Source organism: Asterias amurensis, chromosome 20, assembly GCF_032118995.1.
Source record: "Asterias amurensis chromosome 20, ASM3211899v1".
Classification (NCBI taxonomy): domain Eukaryota; kingdom Metazoa; phylum Echinodermata; class Asteroidea; order Forcipulatida; family Asteriidae; genus Asterias; species Asterias amurensis.
The window spans coordinates 2979812-2996340 of record NC_092667.1 but is presented as its reverse complement, the minus strand read 5'-3'; the positions used below and the strand labels follow the sequence as shown (position 1 = coordinate 2996340).

At 43.0% G+C, this 16529-nt stretch overlaps 1 protein-coding gene across 9 annotated transcripts in view; it reads right to left on the bottom strand.

Moving 5' to 3' along the window:
* The window catches only part of LOC139952738 (uncharacterized), a 275619-nt gene that overhangs the window by 75046 nt on the left and 184044 nt on the right, over nucleotides 1-16529 (bottom strand). For all 9 annotated transcript variants that reach the window (XM_071951938.1, XM_071951944.1, XM_071951939.1 and 6 more), the window contains 22 exons: nucleotides 16037-16270; nucleotides 15417-15563; nucleotides 14538-14807; nucleotides 13923-14078; nucleotides 13189-13509; nucleotides 12672-12786; nucleotides 12015-12232; nucleotides 11171-11488; nucleotides 10196-10362; nucleotides 9426-9585; nucleotides 8420-8645; nucleotides 7896-8134; nucleotides 7007-7240; nucleotides 5999-6145; nucleotides 5012-5437; nucleotides 4201-4521; nucleotides 3658-3772; nucleotides 2974-3188; nucleotides 2487-2804; nucleotides 2153-2319; nucleotides 1630-1789; nucleotides 669-915 (listed from right to left, as the gene is read on the bottom strand). In XM_071951938.1, coding sequence (XP_071808039.1) covers nucleotides 669-915; nucleotides 1630-1789; nucleotides 2153-2319; nucleotides 2487-2804; nucleotides 2974-3188; nucleotides 3658-3772; nucleotides 4201-4521; nucleotides 5012-5437; nucleotides 5999-6145; nucleotides 7007-7240; nucleotides 7896-8134; nucleotides 8420-8645; nucleotides 9426-9585; nucleotides 10196-10362; nucleotides 11171-11488; nucleotides 12015-12232; nucleotides 12672-12786; nucleotides 13189-13509; nucleotides 13923-14078; nucleotides 14538-14807; nucleotides 15417-15563; nucleotides 16037-16270 — 4921 coding nt within the window. The remainder of the gene's footprint in view (nucleotides 1-668; nucleotides 916-1629; nucleotides 1790-2152; nucleotides 2320-2486; nucleotides 2805-2973; nucleotides 3189-3657; nucleotides 3773-4200; nucleotides 4522-5011; nucleotides 5438-5998; nucleotides 6146-7006; nucleotides 7241-7895; nucleotides 8135-8419; nucleotides 8646-9425; nucleotides 9586-10195; nucleotides 10363-11170; nucleotides 11489-12014; nucleotides 12233-12671; nucleotides 12787-13188; nucleotides 13510-13922; nucleotides 14079-14537; nucleotides 14808-15416; nucleotides 15564-16036; nucleotides 16271-16529) is intronic.

Genomic DNA, 16529 nt, shown 5'->3' with positions numbered 1-16529 from the left:
AACAAACCTGTGAAAATTTGAGCTCAATCGGTCATCGAAGTTGCGAGATAATAATGAAAGAAAAAAACACCCTTGTCACACGAAGTTGTGTGCGTTTAGATGGTTGATTTCGAGACCTCAAGTTCTTAACTTGAGGTCTCGAAATCAAATTCGTGGAAAATTACTTCTTTCTCGAAAACTATGGCACTTCAGAGGGAGCCGTTTCTCACAATGTTTTATACCATCAACCTCTCCCCATTACTCGTCACCAAGAAAGGTTTTATGGTAATAATTATTTTGAGTAATTACCAATAGTGTCCACTGCCTTTAACGCACAATGTAATGGTTTACAAGGTGCGGTGGTGCACTATGCTGCCGATCAAACAAGGAACACCAGGGCAAACCCCTTCTCTTTTCAATAAGTGCACTGGGTTCTTTAATGGGCGTTACACAACACACAAGAGCAACGGCTTCATGTCCCACCCGTAAAGATGAAGCATCATGTCTTGCTTAAGGGCACAGGTGTCACGACTGGGACTCGAACCCACACTCTGCTGATCAGAAACACCAGAGCTTGAGTCCAGTGCTCTTAACAGCTACACCACGACCCGCCACAGGAATGGGATATGAAGTAAACTTAGAGTGAGGCTCTTCAATGAATTGATGAAAACAAAGAAACAAGAGCTCACCATCATCGAGCATGAAGGCACTCTGGTCCAGATCAGAGCCGATGGAGCTACGACGGGACGAGCTGAGACTGCGAGAATCAAAGCTGTGCGTGTCGGACCTCATGGTCATGAACTGTTTGGAGCGTTTGATCGGGGAGCCCTTCAAGCCTGGAAGCTCTGGGTCTTGGGAGAGGCTCTCCAGGGTGATGCCAAGGTGGTTGATGTCCTCGATACGGTTGTGGTAATTGTCGTAGTCTGACTGGATTGGCTGGAGGTTTTGAATGGTTGTCAGAAAAAAAATTAATTTCCTTTGGTATAAAATAAAAGACATTAAGTTAAACCCACTCTTGGATCTACCGCCGTGTCCAAGTTGTATCACCTTAAGTAGTACTTACGTTACACGCAAATTTGAATTGTCAAAATTCATTCAAGGGTCGATTTCACAAGACAGTCCGAACTAAGGACTAATTCTAGGAGTTATTTAAAAACTTGATGCTAGTCCTAAGTTACGACGAGTGACTCTTCCTAACTCAAGATAAGACTAGTCTCAACTCTTTGTGAAATCCACCCCAGATGTTCAAAAAAAAAGTATATAACAACAGCATTTACACTCCGAGATACAACAGCAGCTATGCTCTGACATTTGTTCACAAAGTGTTTAAGTGCAAACAAGATGCAAACTTTTTGCAAAGTCGAGGTACATAGGGTCAAATTAGCTTCCCCAGGTCAACCCTGCGGTGCTCATTCGGGTGAGCCCCTGACAAGAGCTAATCAAACGATCACTCGCCCTTGTGCCAGCCCCAAGTGACGCGTTCCACAAGCAGGGCACTTGGGGCTGACCCGGGTGAGCCCCTGGAATGACGTCAAAGCTATCTGAACGTACCAGGGGCAGACAGACCGAGGTCGACCCTGGGAAGCTTATCGAACGCACCCACAGTTTTTCACTGACACAACGATGATCAAACCAAGATACACAACTAACCTGTTGGGTGTCCTGCTGGTGTATGATGGCCTCCGGTTCGATGGCGATAGGAGGAAGGCGGTCCACTTTGTCTTCAATCTTCTCCAGCCACTCCAGGGTTGTCTTGAGCTGGGCTTGGAACTTGTCATGGGCATCCTGGCGCTCCTGCAACTGTCGGTTCCTGGCGAAAACAAACAAAGAGAGTCAAGTATTATTTCATAAAAACAAGAAATCATAAAAAATAACTCAGTGACACCTCATGGATATTTTGTTCAAATTTCAGTGCAGTATTTGTCCACAAAAACCTCTTCCCATTATTGAGAAACACTTTAAAATTATTACCTCTCCCTTAAAACATCTTATTCAAGTTACAATTGTACTTTGATATTGTTGTCTACATGGCCAGAATGGGTGTGTATGGATTCTTAAATTAAATCCTTGTGAAAATACTGGTCTTTGACAGTTATCAATAGTGTCCAGTGTCTTTAACATAGTTTTGAAGAGACTGAACAAATCAAACTTGAACTCTGAACTTTGAACTCACCTCTTCTGCATGAGTCCTTCGAGAGACTCCCAGTTCTTGTTGAGGTTGGCCAGGGTGTCGACGACTCGAACCTTGTCCGATACCTTAGGGTCTCTTGTCACTTCACTGCCCAATACCTTGATGTCTTGGTACTGGTTGCGATGAACGTCAATGTCTCGCTGCATCTCCTAATGAAAAAAAAGAACATTTGGTGGTTTCTTTAAAATAGGGAGAACGCCAACATAGGGCTAGATAGCTCAGGACATTAAATTGAGTTTTATGGAGGTATTAAGACAGAAATGGTTCAAAAGAACAAAACATACAAATTTCCATTTATGTTTACTAGTCTCCTTACCAGCAGTTTGGTGCCCATTTCAAGGATGTCAACACGTCCGAGCTCTTTGGATGTAACCTTCTCAATAAACGGCAGCAGCCAATCTTCAAACGCCTCCACATCGTCCTCCAGCTGAGACAGCTTGGCGAACATCTTATGCAGGTAGTCACCGTGGTTGCGCGCGCTGTTGGTGATCTTGTTGAAGCGCGCGTTGACGCCTTCAAGCTTGGCCTGGATGTTGCGGGCGAGGGTGGGGTCGCTAGTCTTCATCAGCTTGCTGGCTGTCTCATTCAGAGTGTCCACCGTGGGTTTGTGACTGTCAATATCTGTCATCACGTACTGTTGAGGAAGAAAAAAGGGACACGTGCGTTTGAAAGTAGTTTGTATTTTTAGAGGACGTTTTTAATTTTGTTGGCCTTTTCCCCCAAAACCACAATACACCACAATCACGATACACCACAAGCCACGATATACCACAGCCCCGCCCGGCCCCGCCCAAAAAACCAACCTTCTGGTCTTGCATCAGCTCCAGCAGTACTTCCTTCTTGGCAGCAATGGGTGTGTTGACTACCCTGTTGGTGTTCTTCTCTGCAACATCCAGCCAGCGTAGGAGTCCGTCTATACCTTCCTGGACGCTGTAGGACTGTGTGAGGGCGCTCTGCAGGTGATTGTTGCGCTCAGCCAGCTGCGACTCCATGAAGGTACATTTCTCAGAGACGTCACCTGATAACAGGAGATTTTAATTAACTTGTTTATTTGGCGGGTTAGATGGTAATAATTTTGTTACCAAGAAGTTCTTTGCTACATTTTGATTATATAGGATTTGAGGCATTGCATGGTGGGGTATCAATATATGTTTGGTTTGCGGTAACACCATGTGTGTATCTACTTGCCAGGTAGAGTTCTTAGGGAACTGTCTTGCTTTATTCTACTGCCGAGGAGTAGATAATCGGAGGTTCGGGGGACTTCTCAGTTCTGAAAAGAACTGTCCTGCTTTATAACTATTACAAGGGCGGATGGTATAGAAATATGACTGGACTACTACTTTAGCTTATAGGATCGTTATAACTGTACTGCCGCGGAGTCACTTCGGAATGGTCTCTCAATACATTTTGATTGATGCAAAAAAGATTTCATCTCTCTATAATCAACTACAAAGTTATCAATGAACTAATGAGTGGTTTGTACTTACGGATTGTTGCCAGGACTTCATCTTTGATGGTGTCTTGAAGCTCAGCAAGATCTTTCCCGTGCTCCTTAAATTTGCCAACATCTTTGGTATGCAACACAATGTCGTCGTGTAATTTCTGAAGAAAAAACCCCAAAACAACAAGTTTTAAACATAATAAATGTCAATAATGTTTCTTTGTATAGCTAAATCTAAGTTTGTTTGTAGATTTTTTAATAATATAATAATAATATTGAACATTTGTAGTACGCTATGTCTGTCAATGATGACACTCCTGGCGCAGAAACAAGAACTCTGCTTATACAGAAAGTTTGAAAGTTATGGTTTCCAAAATACATATGTTTTGAGTTGAAAACAAGTATCTGGTTGTATGTGTTGAAGTGGGATGCTGTTTCAAAGAGATGGCCCAGCATGTGAAACGCAACGATCACCCCAGGAGTGCCAGCCTTTAAAAAGACAACAGGCCATTAACCATTTTTTTGCATAAAACTAAATCTCTCAAATATTTTCCAAATTATGTCCAACAAAATAAATTACGAATCCCACCTTGACTCTCTCCATTTGGTTGCGGACATTATCCGGCTCAGCCGCCACCGGTTCCTGAAGCTCTTTGGTCAGCTTGGCGTACGCCTCGTTAACCCACGGCAGCACCACAGTGCATGAGTTGCCATACTTGGTATGCTTGTCCGTAAGCTCCTTCAGGTGCTTGTAGTAGTTGCGGCTGCCCATGCGTAACTTGGTGTAGCGGTCGTAGGCATCCGCCAGCTCGTCGCGGATGATGTTGGAGTCCGGAGCTTCAGCGAAGGTGCGGTTGTATTCAGCGGGGAGGGTTGAAGTGCGGAAGTCAGTCAGAGCTTCTCTGTAGTTCTGTGAAGCATCATAATGAAATAAAATCAAATAGTTGAGTTATTCAGAAACAACACAGGTTCTCAAAATACTTGCTGAAAGCGCTGCCAGCTAAGAAAACAAATAAAAAAACAACAACAAACTTGCATTCTACATTCTTCCGCTTGCAACTTAAAAAAGGGGACCAAGCCTTTTCCAATGCAGGCCCAGCCCTGTGGAATTCACTTCCTGATAGCTGCAGAAAAGCAAACTCACTTGAATCGTTCAAGAAACTGCTGAGGGCCCACTTGTTTCATCAACTGTGATTTTTATTTTGACAATCTTTGTTTTAGATTTTTGTTATCAGTGTTGGACACATCCTAGCGCTTTGCAACCTCTGGAAAAGACGCTCCATAAATGCCAGCTTGTTATTATTATTAGTATCTATTAAAGCAAACTCCAAATCAACAACAAGAAAAAACTCTCACAAGAACTGCAGGTGATTAAAGTTGTTAAAGTTGATCGGACTTACCCTGGCATTGTCCAGGAACTTATGACCTGACCTCTGGATGAACTTGAGGTCACCCTTGTGGTCGCTGACCTCCTCCATGATCCTCTTCTCCTCTTCGACCTGCTTCTTCAGAGCCTGGAGGTCCCTCCCAGGAGCTCTCTGGATCGTCTCGTTGGTTCTCTCCGCTTCTTTCAACCACTCCTCAAACTCCTCAAACTCTTCCCGGTACTTCTCCAAGTCATCCAGGGAGGAGTCCAGCTTGTTCTGGCGAGTGATGGATTGCTTGTTGACCTCGTCGTAGCGGGGTTTCAGTTCGTCAAGCCCCGATCTGAGGAAGGACTCGTCTTCTGGTTTGAGCTTACCGCCGAACTCCCGAAGAAGGATGGCGATGTCGTTGACATTTTTGCTGATTGGTTGATCGTGGGCAACAATGTCTTCACGAAGCACCTTTTAACAGGGGAATAAATACACAAAATATTAATTTTAGGCGAACTAACTTTTAAAAGTTCATATAAACAAATACACTGTGAAGCTTAGATCCTATAACAAGATGAAATAGCTGGGCTCGGGTTTTTTCTTGAATAGTAGTAATTTGTACCAGACCAAAGTTCACAAGTTTTAAAGAAAAAAAACTAGCCTTGTAAGATCATATTTATAAATGCACTGTGAAGCTTAGAATCTATAAGAAAATGAAATAAGGGCCAATTTTGTTCCTTGAATTATAGTGATTTGTACCAGGGCCCAATTTCATATAGCTGCTTACAGTAGCTTAGCAGAACAAAATTATGCTTAATGGGAAGTTGGCTGGTAACCTGTTTTTACTAAGCAGGATTTTCTTTTGCTTAGCAAGTTTTTGTGCCGACAGGCTTAAGTGGGGCACCAGTCACAACGATGTTAACATAGTGGTATGTTGGCTGGTAACCTGTTTTTACTAAGCAAGGTTTCGTAAGTTTTTGTGCTTACAGGCTTAATACAAAATTGGGCGCTGACTGAGGTAAAGATAGTTACCCTGTGTCTGTCTAGTTGACTACTGAGTGGTTTAATCTGCTCGTTGATTGGTTGTTGAGATCCAAGCTTCTTCTCTGTCTGTATCATCCAGTCAGTAAGCTCCTGGAGTGTACCTCCAACATCCTCCAAACGGCTACTCATGTTGGACTGAAATAAAAACATAGGGTGCGTTCGATTAGCTTCCCTGGGTCGACCCTGCAGTGCTCACTCGGGTGAGCCCCTGACAAGAGCTAATCGAACGTTCACACTCGCCCTCTCGTGGTGACGGCATGCACCTCAGGTCACCCCCAAGTGACCCACTCCACAAGCAGGGCACTGGGGGCTGACCCGGGTGAGCCCCGTCAAAGCAATTCGAACGTATCGGGGCAGACCGGGGTCGACCCAGGGAAGCTAAACAAACGCACCCGTACATACATACAACATAGGCCCTTTTCAAGCAACGGCTTCGGCTTTGGATTCAGCTCAGGCTAGCTTGGCCCCACCTGTTGATTTGACAATTGCGCATGCTTTGCCTATACACGCTCAGGGCTTCAGACGAGAGAAAAGAGTCTCAAGCCGAATCCAAAGCCGAGGCTGTGGTTTGGAAAAGGGCCATAGTTTGATATGGCGCCATTCCATCAAGATAGTAGCGGTTTGTAAAGATTCAATTTGAGCAAGATCTATATGAAAATATATACAAACAGCAAACAATCAATATGGGAAAAGGTATGTTTTCAAGTTGTTCTTCAAAATGTCAAATGATTTTTCAGAATGGAGTGTAGGTGAGAGATTGTTTAATAATGTTGGTGCCACATTAGAATAAACTGTCGCCAATTTGCAAAAACGACACCTAGAAAAGCCTGGGAAAATATTTGCAAGGACATAAAAAGACCAAATGGACAGGGTTTGAAAAGCCCAGCCAACATGACAAAACTAGCCAAGGTGGCACCACAACGGTTGTGGGTGTCCACTGAATAACATATTTTATCCGCGAGTGATAAAATGAAGAAGCTGAAAGGTGCAACCTACCTGTTCCTCTTGCTCAGTCCTCATATGGTTGATGTTACTCTCAAGATCCTGCTTGCGAGACTTGACTCGAGTCGACAGGTCATCGTAGCGATTCTTCAGGTCATCATTCTTGGTCTGTAGCTGCTCTTGCTGCTCGGGACGAAGCTTCTTGGATTTCTCGCTGATGAGGTTGACGGCGCCGGCGGAGGCTTCCACTACTGGGGCCTGGCACATTACGACTTGCTCTTCAACAGCCTGAGAGTATGATAACATAAATAATTACAATCAGGGAGAAGAAGTGAATGGTGGTGTAAGAGTCATTGCTGAAAGAGTCCTAGTTTGGAAGTCTGAGAATCGTAGTTTTGAAGTCTGAGAATCGAAGTTTTGAAGTCCGAGAATCGTAGTTTTGAAGTCTGAGAATCATAGTGTTGAAGTCTGAGAATCGTAGTTTTGAAGTCCGAGAATCGTAGTTTTGAAGTCTGAGAATCGTAGTGTTGAAGTCTGAGAATCGTAGTTATGAAATCTGAGAATCCCAAGTTTCTGAAGTCTGAAAATCCTTGTCAAGAGTGTGAGCAAATAAAAATCAGGGAGAAATGAAGGGGTGAAAGTCATTGCTAACAACAAAAACTGAAACTATAATCCAGATCTTAGGAGGTACATTGAGATTATGCCAACCTGTTGATAACTTTTATTAGTTATATATTTAAAGTAGTTTCTGCATTAGATAAGTTGATCAAAGAGCCCAACACATTTTGTTTCCAGGCAGACATGAAGGCAAAGTATGCTTTTAATTTTTTTTAAATCATTTGGTTGTTTTGATCATATGTAAATGAAAACAAATCTGAAATTTCTCATCCCTGTGACTGCTAAAATAAAGAGTGGATTTGAAATCCTAGTTTTGAAGTCTTACCATGATGGTCTCCAGTTCCTTCTCCATCTCCTCCAGAGGGCTGAGTCCAGGCATAGGTGGGGCCTGAGCCATCTGCATCTCAGTCGTAGTCACCCAGTCCAGGAGGTCATCTACTGGCTTGGTGCGGTCAGCGAGGGCCAGAGCGGTGTCCAGCTCATCATCCCGGTCATCGATCTTGATGTCCAGGGCGTTGTAGCGACGGTTGATGTCGGCCAATTGGTGCTGGATCTCGGACTCCTCTGTTGGATGGAAATAATAGTACATGAGCAAGACACAATTATGAGGTTTAAGGAATTCACAAATCATCAATGCGCAGTATTTTGACCGCATGAGGGCACTCTCAAACATATTTGTATCACTTCCGGGGGTATACTTATTCATACCATAAACAGTTACTAAAGACTGAAACACATTACCACCACAGACATCATATCCATCTCGGACAATAAGTCTTTAATCTTATCCACTAAAAATGATCTCATCTCATCCACCACCCCACTAATCCTATCCACTACAATCCTCACCTTCAATAAGTCCACTGATATCCGCTTCCTCAAATGGCCTCTTAGCCTTTTGTCGCTTGGCCGGTCCTTGATCCGGCTTAGGTGTTGATGTGATGATCTGAGATGATCGGCGATGAGGCCTGCTTGGGGCGGTGGTTATACCACGCATTAGGGTGTCCAGTCTGGTACCCTGATCGTTCAGATGGTCTAGAGTGGGTCGGTACTCAACAACATCACGCCTCAGTGGCTGTAGAGGAGAATTGAAAACAAATAATTAAGCATTGTTACATAGATAGGATAACAGTTGTAGTTTAAGCTGTATAAGCTTTTTGTGCAGAGAAGTGTGGTTTAGACACCGATTTCATGGTCTGTCTGTGACTCATGGAGCCAATTTCTCAAAGCAATAAAATCCATCATAAGACAAATTTTCAGTATTACCATAGTAATTGGTATTGTGACATAACACTTTACTTAGCAAGACCGACTGACTTTAAGATCAATCTTAGCTCTTTGTGAAATTGGCCCATGGCCTTAGCTCGCTTGGCCTATGGTTGTATAGACCCATTGCATATGACGTCACACTCTCAAAAAGGAGGCAGATGATTGGACAATAGCTGTTCTCTGTGCGTAAAAACGTGCGCGTGACCTCAGCATACCTGTAGCGTTTCGCGTTATGCAAGGGGGAGCTATTGATTTTTTTACACAATACAGAACGGCCCTCCGAACAATGCAGATAATTTTGTTGTCAACTCTCTTTTGTGCATGTTTGTTTACGATTTTGACACCCAAAATGACACCCAGGATAGGCACATGTGAGTATGCTGCGCGTATTGCCAGGGGTCTATTCACTATTGAGAAGCTCTTTCAGAGAAAAGCTGAAGCTTGAGCCATGTCCAAATTGGCAGCTACAGCTACGGCTACGGCTAGATTTACAGGTCACCATGTGTTGAAGTATAGTCTGTCCTTAACAACACCCTTAGCAACAGTTGTAGCCATAGCCATATCCAGATACAGCTTTAAAACATACCTTGAGCTCGTCATACTGTGACTTGATAGTACCCAAGTCTTTGGCTACCGGTTGGAATTGATTGAAGCGACGCTCAGTGGATATCAACCAAGTACTGACGTCTTTCAGGTCATCGTTGTACATCTTCTGGGCCTGGCGGCGTTCCTCAAGAATCTTTTGCCTGATAATAAAATAATAATAATAAATAATAGTACCAAGCATTTATAAGGCGCTATAAAAACAAGAGGGGGGGGACTGAATGAACTAAAACTAATACAAAAACAATCAAATGTCTAGCGAAGAAAACAAATAAAAAAGAGGAGCAAGTTAGGTTGTAGGAACAGAAGCGTCTTGAGGAGGCGTTTGAACACAGCCAATATCCTAACACAGCCGATGTGAAGACAACAAATTATGAGTTAGAAATATTGGCATCAAAAGAAAGTCATCATTGATTTGACATCTTTTATATATCGGTAAATTGTCACACACACCGTAAAACATTCTAACAAATTTGGATGAAATTTTGTAAATCTCAAAGCCTGGATCAGACATCACAAAAGTTGTCACAAATTATTGGTATATATGTATAAAGCCTTAAGCCCGGTTCATACTTACTGCGAATGGGAATGCGAATGCAAAGCGAATGTCACATGGCTGTTTTCGCAGCAATTGTTTTTTGCAGGAGTTGAACACAGCTAACATGTGTGGCGTCAAAATTCGTATCGCATTCACATTTGCAGAAAGTATGAACCGGGCTATTGACTTAAAGACTTTGGATGAAAGAGCCTTACCTGAACTGAAGGAGTTCAATAAGGGCATTCCAGTTGTCGTCCACGTTGCGGGCAATGTGCTTGACCGAGCCGGGCTCATTGACCCTCCTGTCACTAGTCAGCTCATTGGCAAGCTGATGGATCAACTGGTACTGTGGGCGCTGCCTCTCCATCTGGTCTTGTGTGTCCTGTTGACAACGGGAAAGTAGAGAAGAAGACTTTTATAAAAAGGTACATCGATAAGGAGACAAGGCTCAATTTCACAAAACACTAAGGGTGCGTTCATTTGGCTTCCCTAGGTCGACCCTGGACTGCCCCCGGTGCATTCGAATAGCTTTGACATCATTCCAGGGGCTCACCCGGGTCAGGCCCAAGTGCCCTGCTTGTGGAGTGGGTCACTTGGGGGCTGACCCCAGGTGCATGACGTCACTACGAGAGCGGTGAGTGGTCAGACGTTAAGCTCTTGTCAGGGGCTCACCCGAGCGAGCACCGCGGGGTAGACCCAGGGAAGCTAAACGAACGCACCCTAAGATTCATCTTAAAGGGTTTGGGTACTTTTTGTCAGACACAAAACACAAAAGTCCACAAATTTACATAAAGCTTACATGATTTAATGATAATGGTGACAGAAAGCTTCCCTTAAAATATTACTCGATGAGGTGCTGTAGTTTTTGAGAGATGAGTTCAACAATTTCACGAAAAATATTTTTTGTCTCACTGGGACAAAATATATTTTAGCATGTACAATAGATTTACGTGACTCTCCTGAAAACATTTCGGTGTGTTTTTCTCCAAAAACATGAAAACTTTTATTACATATATCTTCAGTTACAGCGAGAAGGGATTCATGTCATGGCCAGACATATGATCTACAAAAGGTATCAAGACCCTTTAAACCGATGGTTGTATGAGAGAGATAGGCTGTTGCCAGCTTGGTGTCTATATCCCCTTTGTGGAGTTTGCCTAAGTTCGCTTGAACTAAACAAACAAACTGACCTTCAAGATGCTACCGAGCTCGGTGATGTCCATCTTACTAATATCCGGCGCCTCCAAGGAGTCCAGCGCCGGGATGAGCCAGTCTTCCAGCTTATCAACCTCATCCTGGAGACGGTTCAACCGGTCAGTCAGAAGCTGGAGGAACTCACAGCCTTCTCTGGAAGGCTTCTCGAGGCTGGAGAAGCGAGTGTTCAGGTTGTCTAGCTTGGTCTGAATGGTACGGGCGACTGACGGCTCACAGGTTTGGAGGAGTTTACTTGCTGCCTTGTTGACAGTGTCCACGCTTGGTTTGTGCGCTTGCACATCGCTCAAGAGTGTCTGGAAGTATACAAAGTATTTATAATCAATTTCTATTCAACAAACAGGCTGTTATGCTTCGTTTTTGAAAAAAGGGAAAGGGCACCAAGGAAATTTTCTCCTTGGTGAAGGGCACCCTATGGGGAAATTGTAAATTTCACTGGAGCATTTCAAGGGCACCAAGGCAATGACCAGGGGGCATTGTGAAGTATCAGCAATTCAAGCTTACTAACAAAACATGTTTGCATCATAAGACAAGTTAAAAGTCAGCTACCGAAGCAACTTAGTGTCTCTCTCTGATCCGGACTAGCCCTCTAACGACTTGCGGCCATCTTGTTGTTTTTGTGTGAATTTTTACAGACGCATTTTTAGCGCCCGACAAGCGCTTTACACAAGAACTGGAAAGTTTTTAACAAGCGTGCACACAAAGCATGCACTATCGGTTAGCCAATCAGCTTTGATTTTTAGTGTTTCCCTCCCAGGGGTTAAAGAAGAACGCGCGACACGGCGCTGCCCACGGTAGCGAGGCTGAGGAACCCCTTCTCACCTTGTACTGTTGCATCTGGTCATTAAGAGGTTCCTTCCTGAGGGTGATGGAGGTCCTGTTCTGCAGCCGATCCAACGTGGTCTCTGTTGTATCCAGCCAGGCTAGGAGACTCTCAAGACCCTCCTGTACACTGTGGGATTCAGTCAGTGCTGTCTGGAGTAGGTTACTACGCTCAGCGATCATGGATTCTAGCTGGCTGTAACGGTCACTCACATCACCTAGAAACATCAACAAAACATTTCAAGATAAATCATTCCATTTCAATTTTACTTTGAAGTTTCTTGAGGGAGGGGTAGTCATATGAGTCACTCCCAGGCTACAGGGGGTAGGCATAGACCTGCATCCTACTAGATTTATATCTCTCAATACATACTAATTCATGCAGATGTGATGGATTGTATGAAAATGAGAAATCCTGCTGAAACTTAGATAAAAGTTCCAAATTTGTGTGGAAATAAAGCCAAACGAATGCAAGATTGTTGTATAGGCTCTGTATATTACGTCAAATCTGAAAGTTTGGTCACACACTTAGGGCTATGTTTTTCAACTCAGTGATGGCAAGTTTGACCTCTTTCATGAGATTCTTAATTGCTCAACAAAGGTATTTTGCTAAGCAATATTGTCTGCTTAACAGCTTTTACTCAGTAAGTAACTTACGGATCTGTTTGCTGACGTCCTTCTTGACGTCTTCGTGAATCTCACAGAGATCTCTACCAGTGTTCTTGATTCTCTCTACATCCTTGTTGTGCAGAAGAACGTCATCACTGAATGCCTAAAAGAAGAACAAATACGATACATTATTATTAAAAATAATGAAATCAATTAACCTATACAAAATTAATGAGGAACCCATTGTTAGCTCCATCTTGGGCTAACTACGATTATTCAGAGCTGCTACCATTTGCATGTTGGAATCAGGGAGATTCTGTACAACAATCAGGGGGATATTTAGAATTACATTCAGCATAAAAGGGACAACAACTCCATAATCAGTGCTCACGGCGCTCTAACAATATTACCCTTGGTCACTGGGCCATTTTATTCCACTCCTTAAACCATCTCAGCTCCCTTGGGAGTATACAGCCTGTGCCTGAACATAGACACATTGGTGTACTTTCAGAGAATTTTCTGCAGAATCAGGGAGAGTTGGTTGGTTTGGATTTATTGCACTTACCTTGAGTTGTGCTATCTGTTGTTTGACCGCGTTCGGTTCAGCTGCAATGGGTTCCTGAACCATCTTGCCTAAGGTGACGTACGAGACATCCAACCATGGTAGCACCGGGTTGACCTCATTGCGGTACCTCTGCTGCTTCTCCTGGATGTCAGCCAGGCGGTTACGATGGTCCAAGCAGCGAGTCTTCAGACGCTCGTAGCGGCTGTTCACACTGCCGAGTTTATCACGGATTGTGTGAGAATCGGGCGCCTCGCTGAAGGTCTGGCTGAACTGGCGGGGCAGGACAGAGGTACGGAAGTCCCCGAGATCTTCTCTGTAAGTCTGTCATAACAAAATGATCATATTGAGTTTGAATTCCCTTAAAATCAGCGGGACACATTTGGTAATTGTCAAAGAACAGTATTCTCACTTGGTGTATCCCAACATATGCATAACGTAACAAATCTGAGAAAATTTGGACTCAAAATTGATCATCGAAGTTGCAAGAGAATAGTCAAAGAATAAAAATACCCCCGTTGCACAAATTTGTGTGTCTTCAGATGCCTAAAAAGGCTTAGTCCCTCTTTTAATATTTTAAGAATCTTATATCACATCTCACAACCAAACTCCGGTAGTATTTATCTATCTTTTTTTGTGCTATGCTCCTCAGTCAAAAAGAAATATTAATCAACTCTTTTCAGAAAGTTTTTCTCCTGAAGACGATCAGAGCAAAAATTGACGTCAAAGTTGTTTACCTTGGCGTTGTTGATGAATGTCTGGCCGGTCATGTTGACAAACTTCAGGTCTGCACCGTGGGTCAAAACATCCTCAGCCAACTCACGCTGGCCACTGTACTGATCCCGTAGGGCCTCTGGCTCGGATTCTATCTTCCGCAGTGAAGACTCAAGTTTCTAGACAAGAAAATAATTCATATCCTTATTTGAAATCTCTCCTCAGATATTCAAGTGAGCCTCGCACTCAAATTTTTTATCATCACGATGTAAACCATCTTTTGTCCCCTTCCATTTAACCCAATGTTAAAAGGGGAACAAATTACTGACTTTTGTGAAGTGATAAAAATAAAATAGACTTTTAATACAAAAATTGTTACTTTTAATAGTTGGATTTTTGAACAAAAACAAAAAGCAAAGCGCCAATGACTTTTAGACGGTCCTTTTTCACAGCTCTTGCCAGTAGTGCCTGTGCTTAGACCTACGTGTGCAATACTGAGCATGTATGCACATGCTCAGAGCCGCAAAATATGACTGTAATTGCACTAGTTTATGTGCCATTTAAGGCTAGGAGGTATATTGTTGTTTTCAGCTCCTCATTTTAATGAAATTGTGTCATAATTTTGAGTTTAACCATACCTGCTCAGCCATGCGTAGCCATTCTTCCAGGGTACCAACTTCCGGTTCCAATTTCCCGAGGTCATCGCTGGCAAAGCGAAGTGCGCTCAGCCGCGTGTTGGACTGTACGTTGACCGTCTCGTAGCGTGCCTTGACCGTATCAGCGATGTACCGTAGGGAGGTACTGTCATCCTCGCTGAGTTTGTCTCCACGTTGCTTTAGGAGTTGGTTGGCTTCTTGGACCGTCTCCAAGACGGGGCCCTGGTGGGACACGATGTCCTCATGGAGAGTCTGTCAAGAAATTAGAGTAAGAAGGTGACGCTTTCATGTTATGATAAGGGGCATCAGGGATGCGTTCCACTTACATATCGCAACCGTTTGCGCAAATTTGGTTTTATTGTTACAATGATTGGTTGCACACTTTGTGTTTTCATAAGGTGGCCCTTTGTAATGAAGATCGCGACACCATACATAGTTTTTCTTCTAACGTTGGTTTTTGCTGTAGTCTATTGTTGGTATATTTTAGTCCTCTTTTGTACATCATGATATCAATTATTTAACTTGTTATTTCAACTCCACCTGACTGCTTTATCAACCACTGAAAGCACACTATAATTAAACAGGGTGACAAGAAAATCAAATCGACTGCTTATGGATTTTAAAACCACCCAGTAACACCTCAGAAGTACGTTTGCCTATGGTTGCCAACGTTTGCCAAATGAATGAATGAATCATCTAACATCTGTCAGGAAACAACCAAGCGAAAACCCTCTTTATATTCATAGAATCTGCATAATATTTGCATAACAGTAAACATTTCCCATCAAAGAAAATACGCATATTTATTTCAGGGAAAATGGCACGCATTTGGTACATATTGTTACTAGAGGAATGTCATACCTTGTGTTTGTTGTACTGGTCAGTGAGTGGTCTCGTCTGCTCGCTAAGTGGCTGTTCTGATCCTAGCTGGTGCTCTGCCTTGGTAACCCAATCTTGAAGCTCATTCAGCTGGATGGTCAGCTCATCAAAATCTGCTTTCAGTCTCGTCTAAAATTGAGAAAGGAACCAAACATATAATAATTACAATTACACAAACGAATCAACCTTGGCTCTCACATCTTGATCTTGAACCAGTTGAGAAGACACCAGGGCCCAACTTCAAAGAGCTGCCTTAAGCAGAAAACACTGCTTAACAAATTCCTGTTAAGCAGATATGAGTAGTGTAACAGTCACAAATTTGGCTGGTAACCTTTTGTTGCAGATAATAGTAGTTTATTTAACTTTTGCGACCCCTGACCCACATAGCCATTCCTTTTTTCATACATTTTATTCATTCACAGTTAGTTGTATTTATTGTTGTTTTGGCCTTCAGATGCTTAGATTCTTGGTGTTTCTGTTTTTATTTCTTTGCCTTTTTGCTCAACTATTATGTGCAAATATTTATTGTACATTTTGTGCTGTTTTGGTGAAACAAATAAATAATAATAATAATAAAAATAAAAACAAACAAACATTCTTACCTTCTCCTCCGTCTCAATCTTAAGCTGGATGAGGAGACTCTCGATGGTCTTGCAGACATCTTCCGATCTCTTAGTGAGTTGATCGTACTGAGCCCGGAGCTCCTTGCTGCGTTGCTGGAGGTTCTCTACCCGCTCAGGGGCGAGCTTACCACGTTTGTCCTTCATGAGTTGGTCCGTGGTGTGAATGGAATCCAGGATGGCCACTTTGTTGCTGTCGATCTCATCGTGCAGATTCTGAGAAAGAAAAACAATCTGAGGATCAGACACTTTCAAAAAACAAAAACAAAAACAACAACAAACCCTGAACATCGCAACTCCTCATCCAGTATTATTTTCTCTGGACGAGAGAACAAGATGGTTACCATATTAGCATAGAGAGGGGGGAGCGTTTTTTAACCAAGTTTCAGTTACACAGAGACAGACTGGTTGAGAGAACAAAGATAATCCTGGATGTTACACAAATGTTTACACAAACTCATTGAATTCATATTAA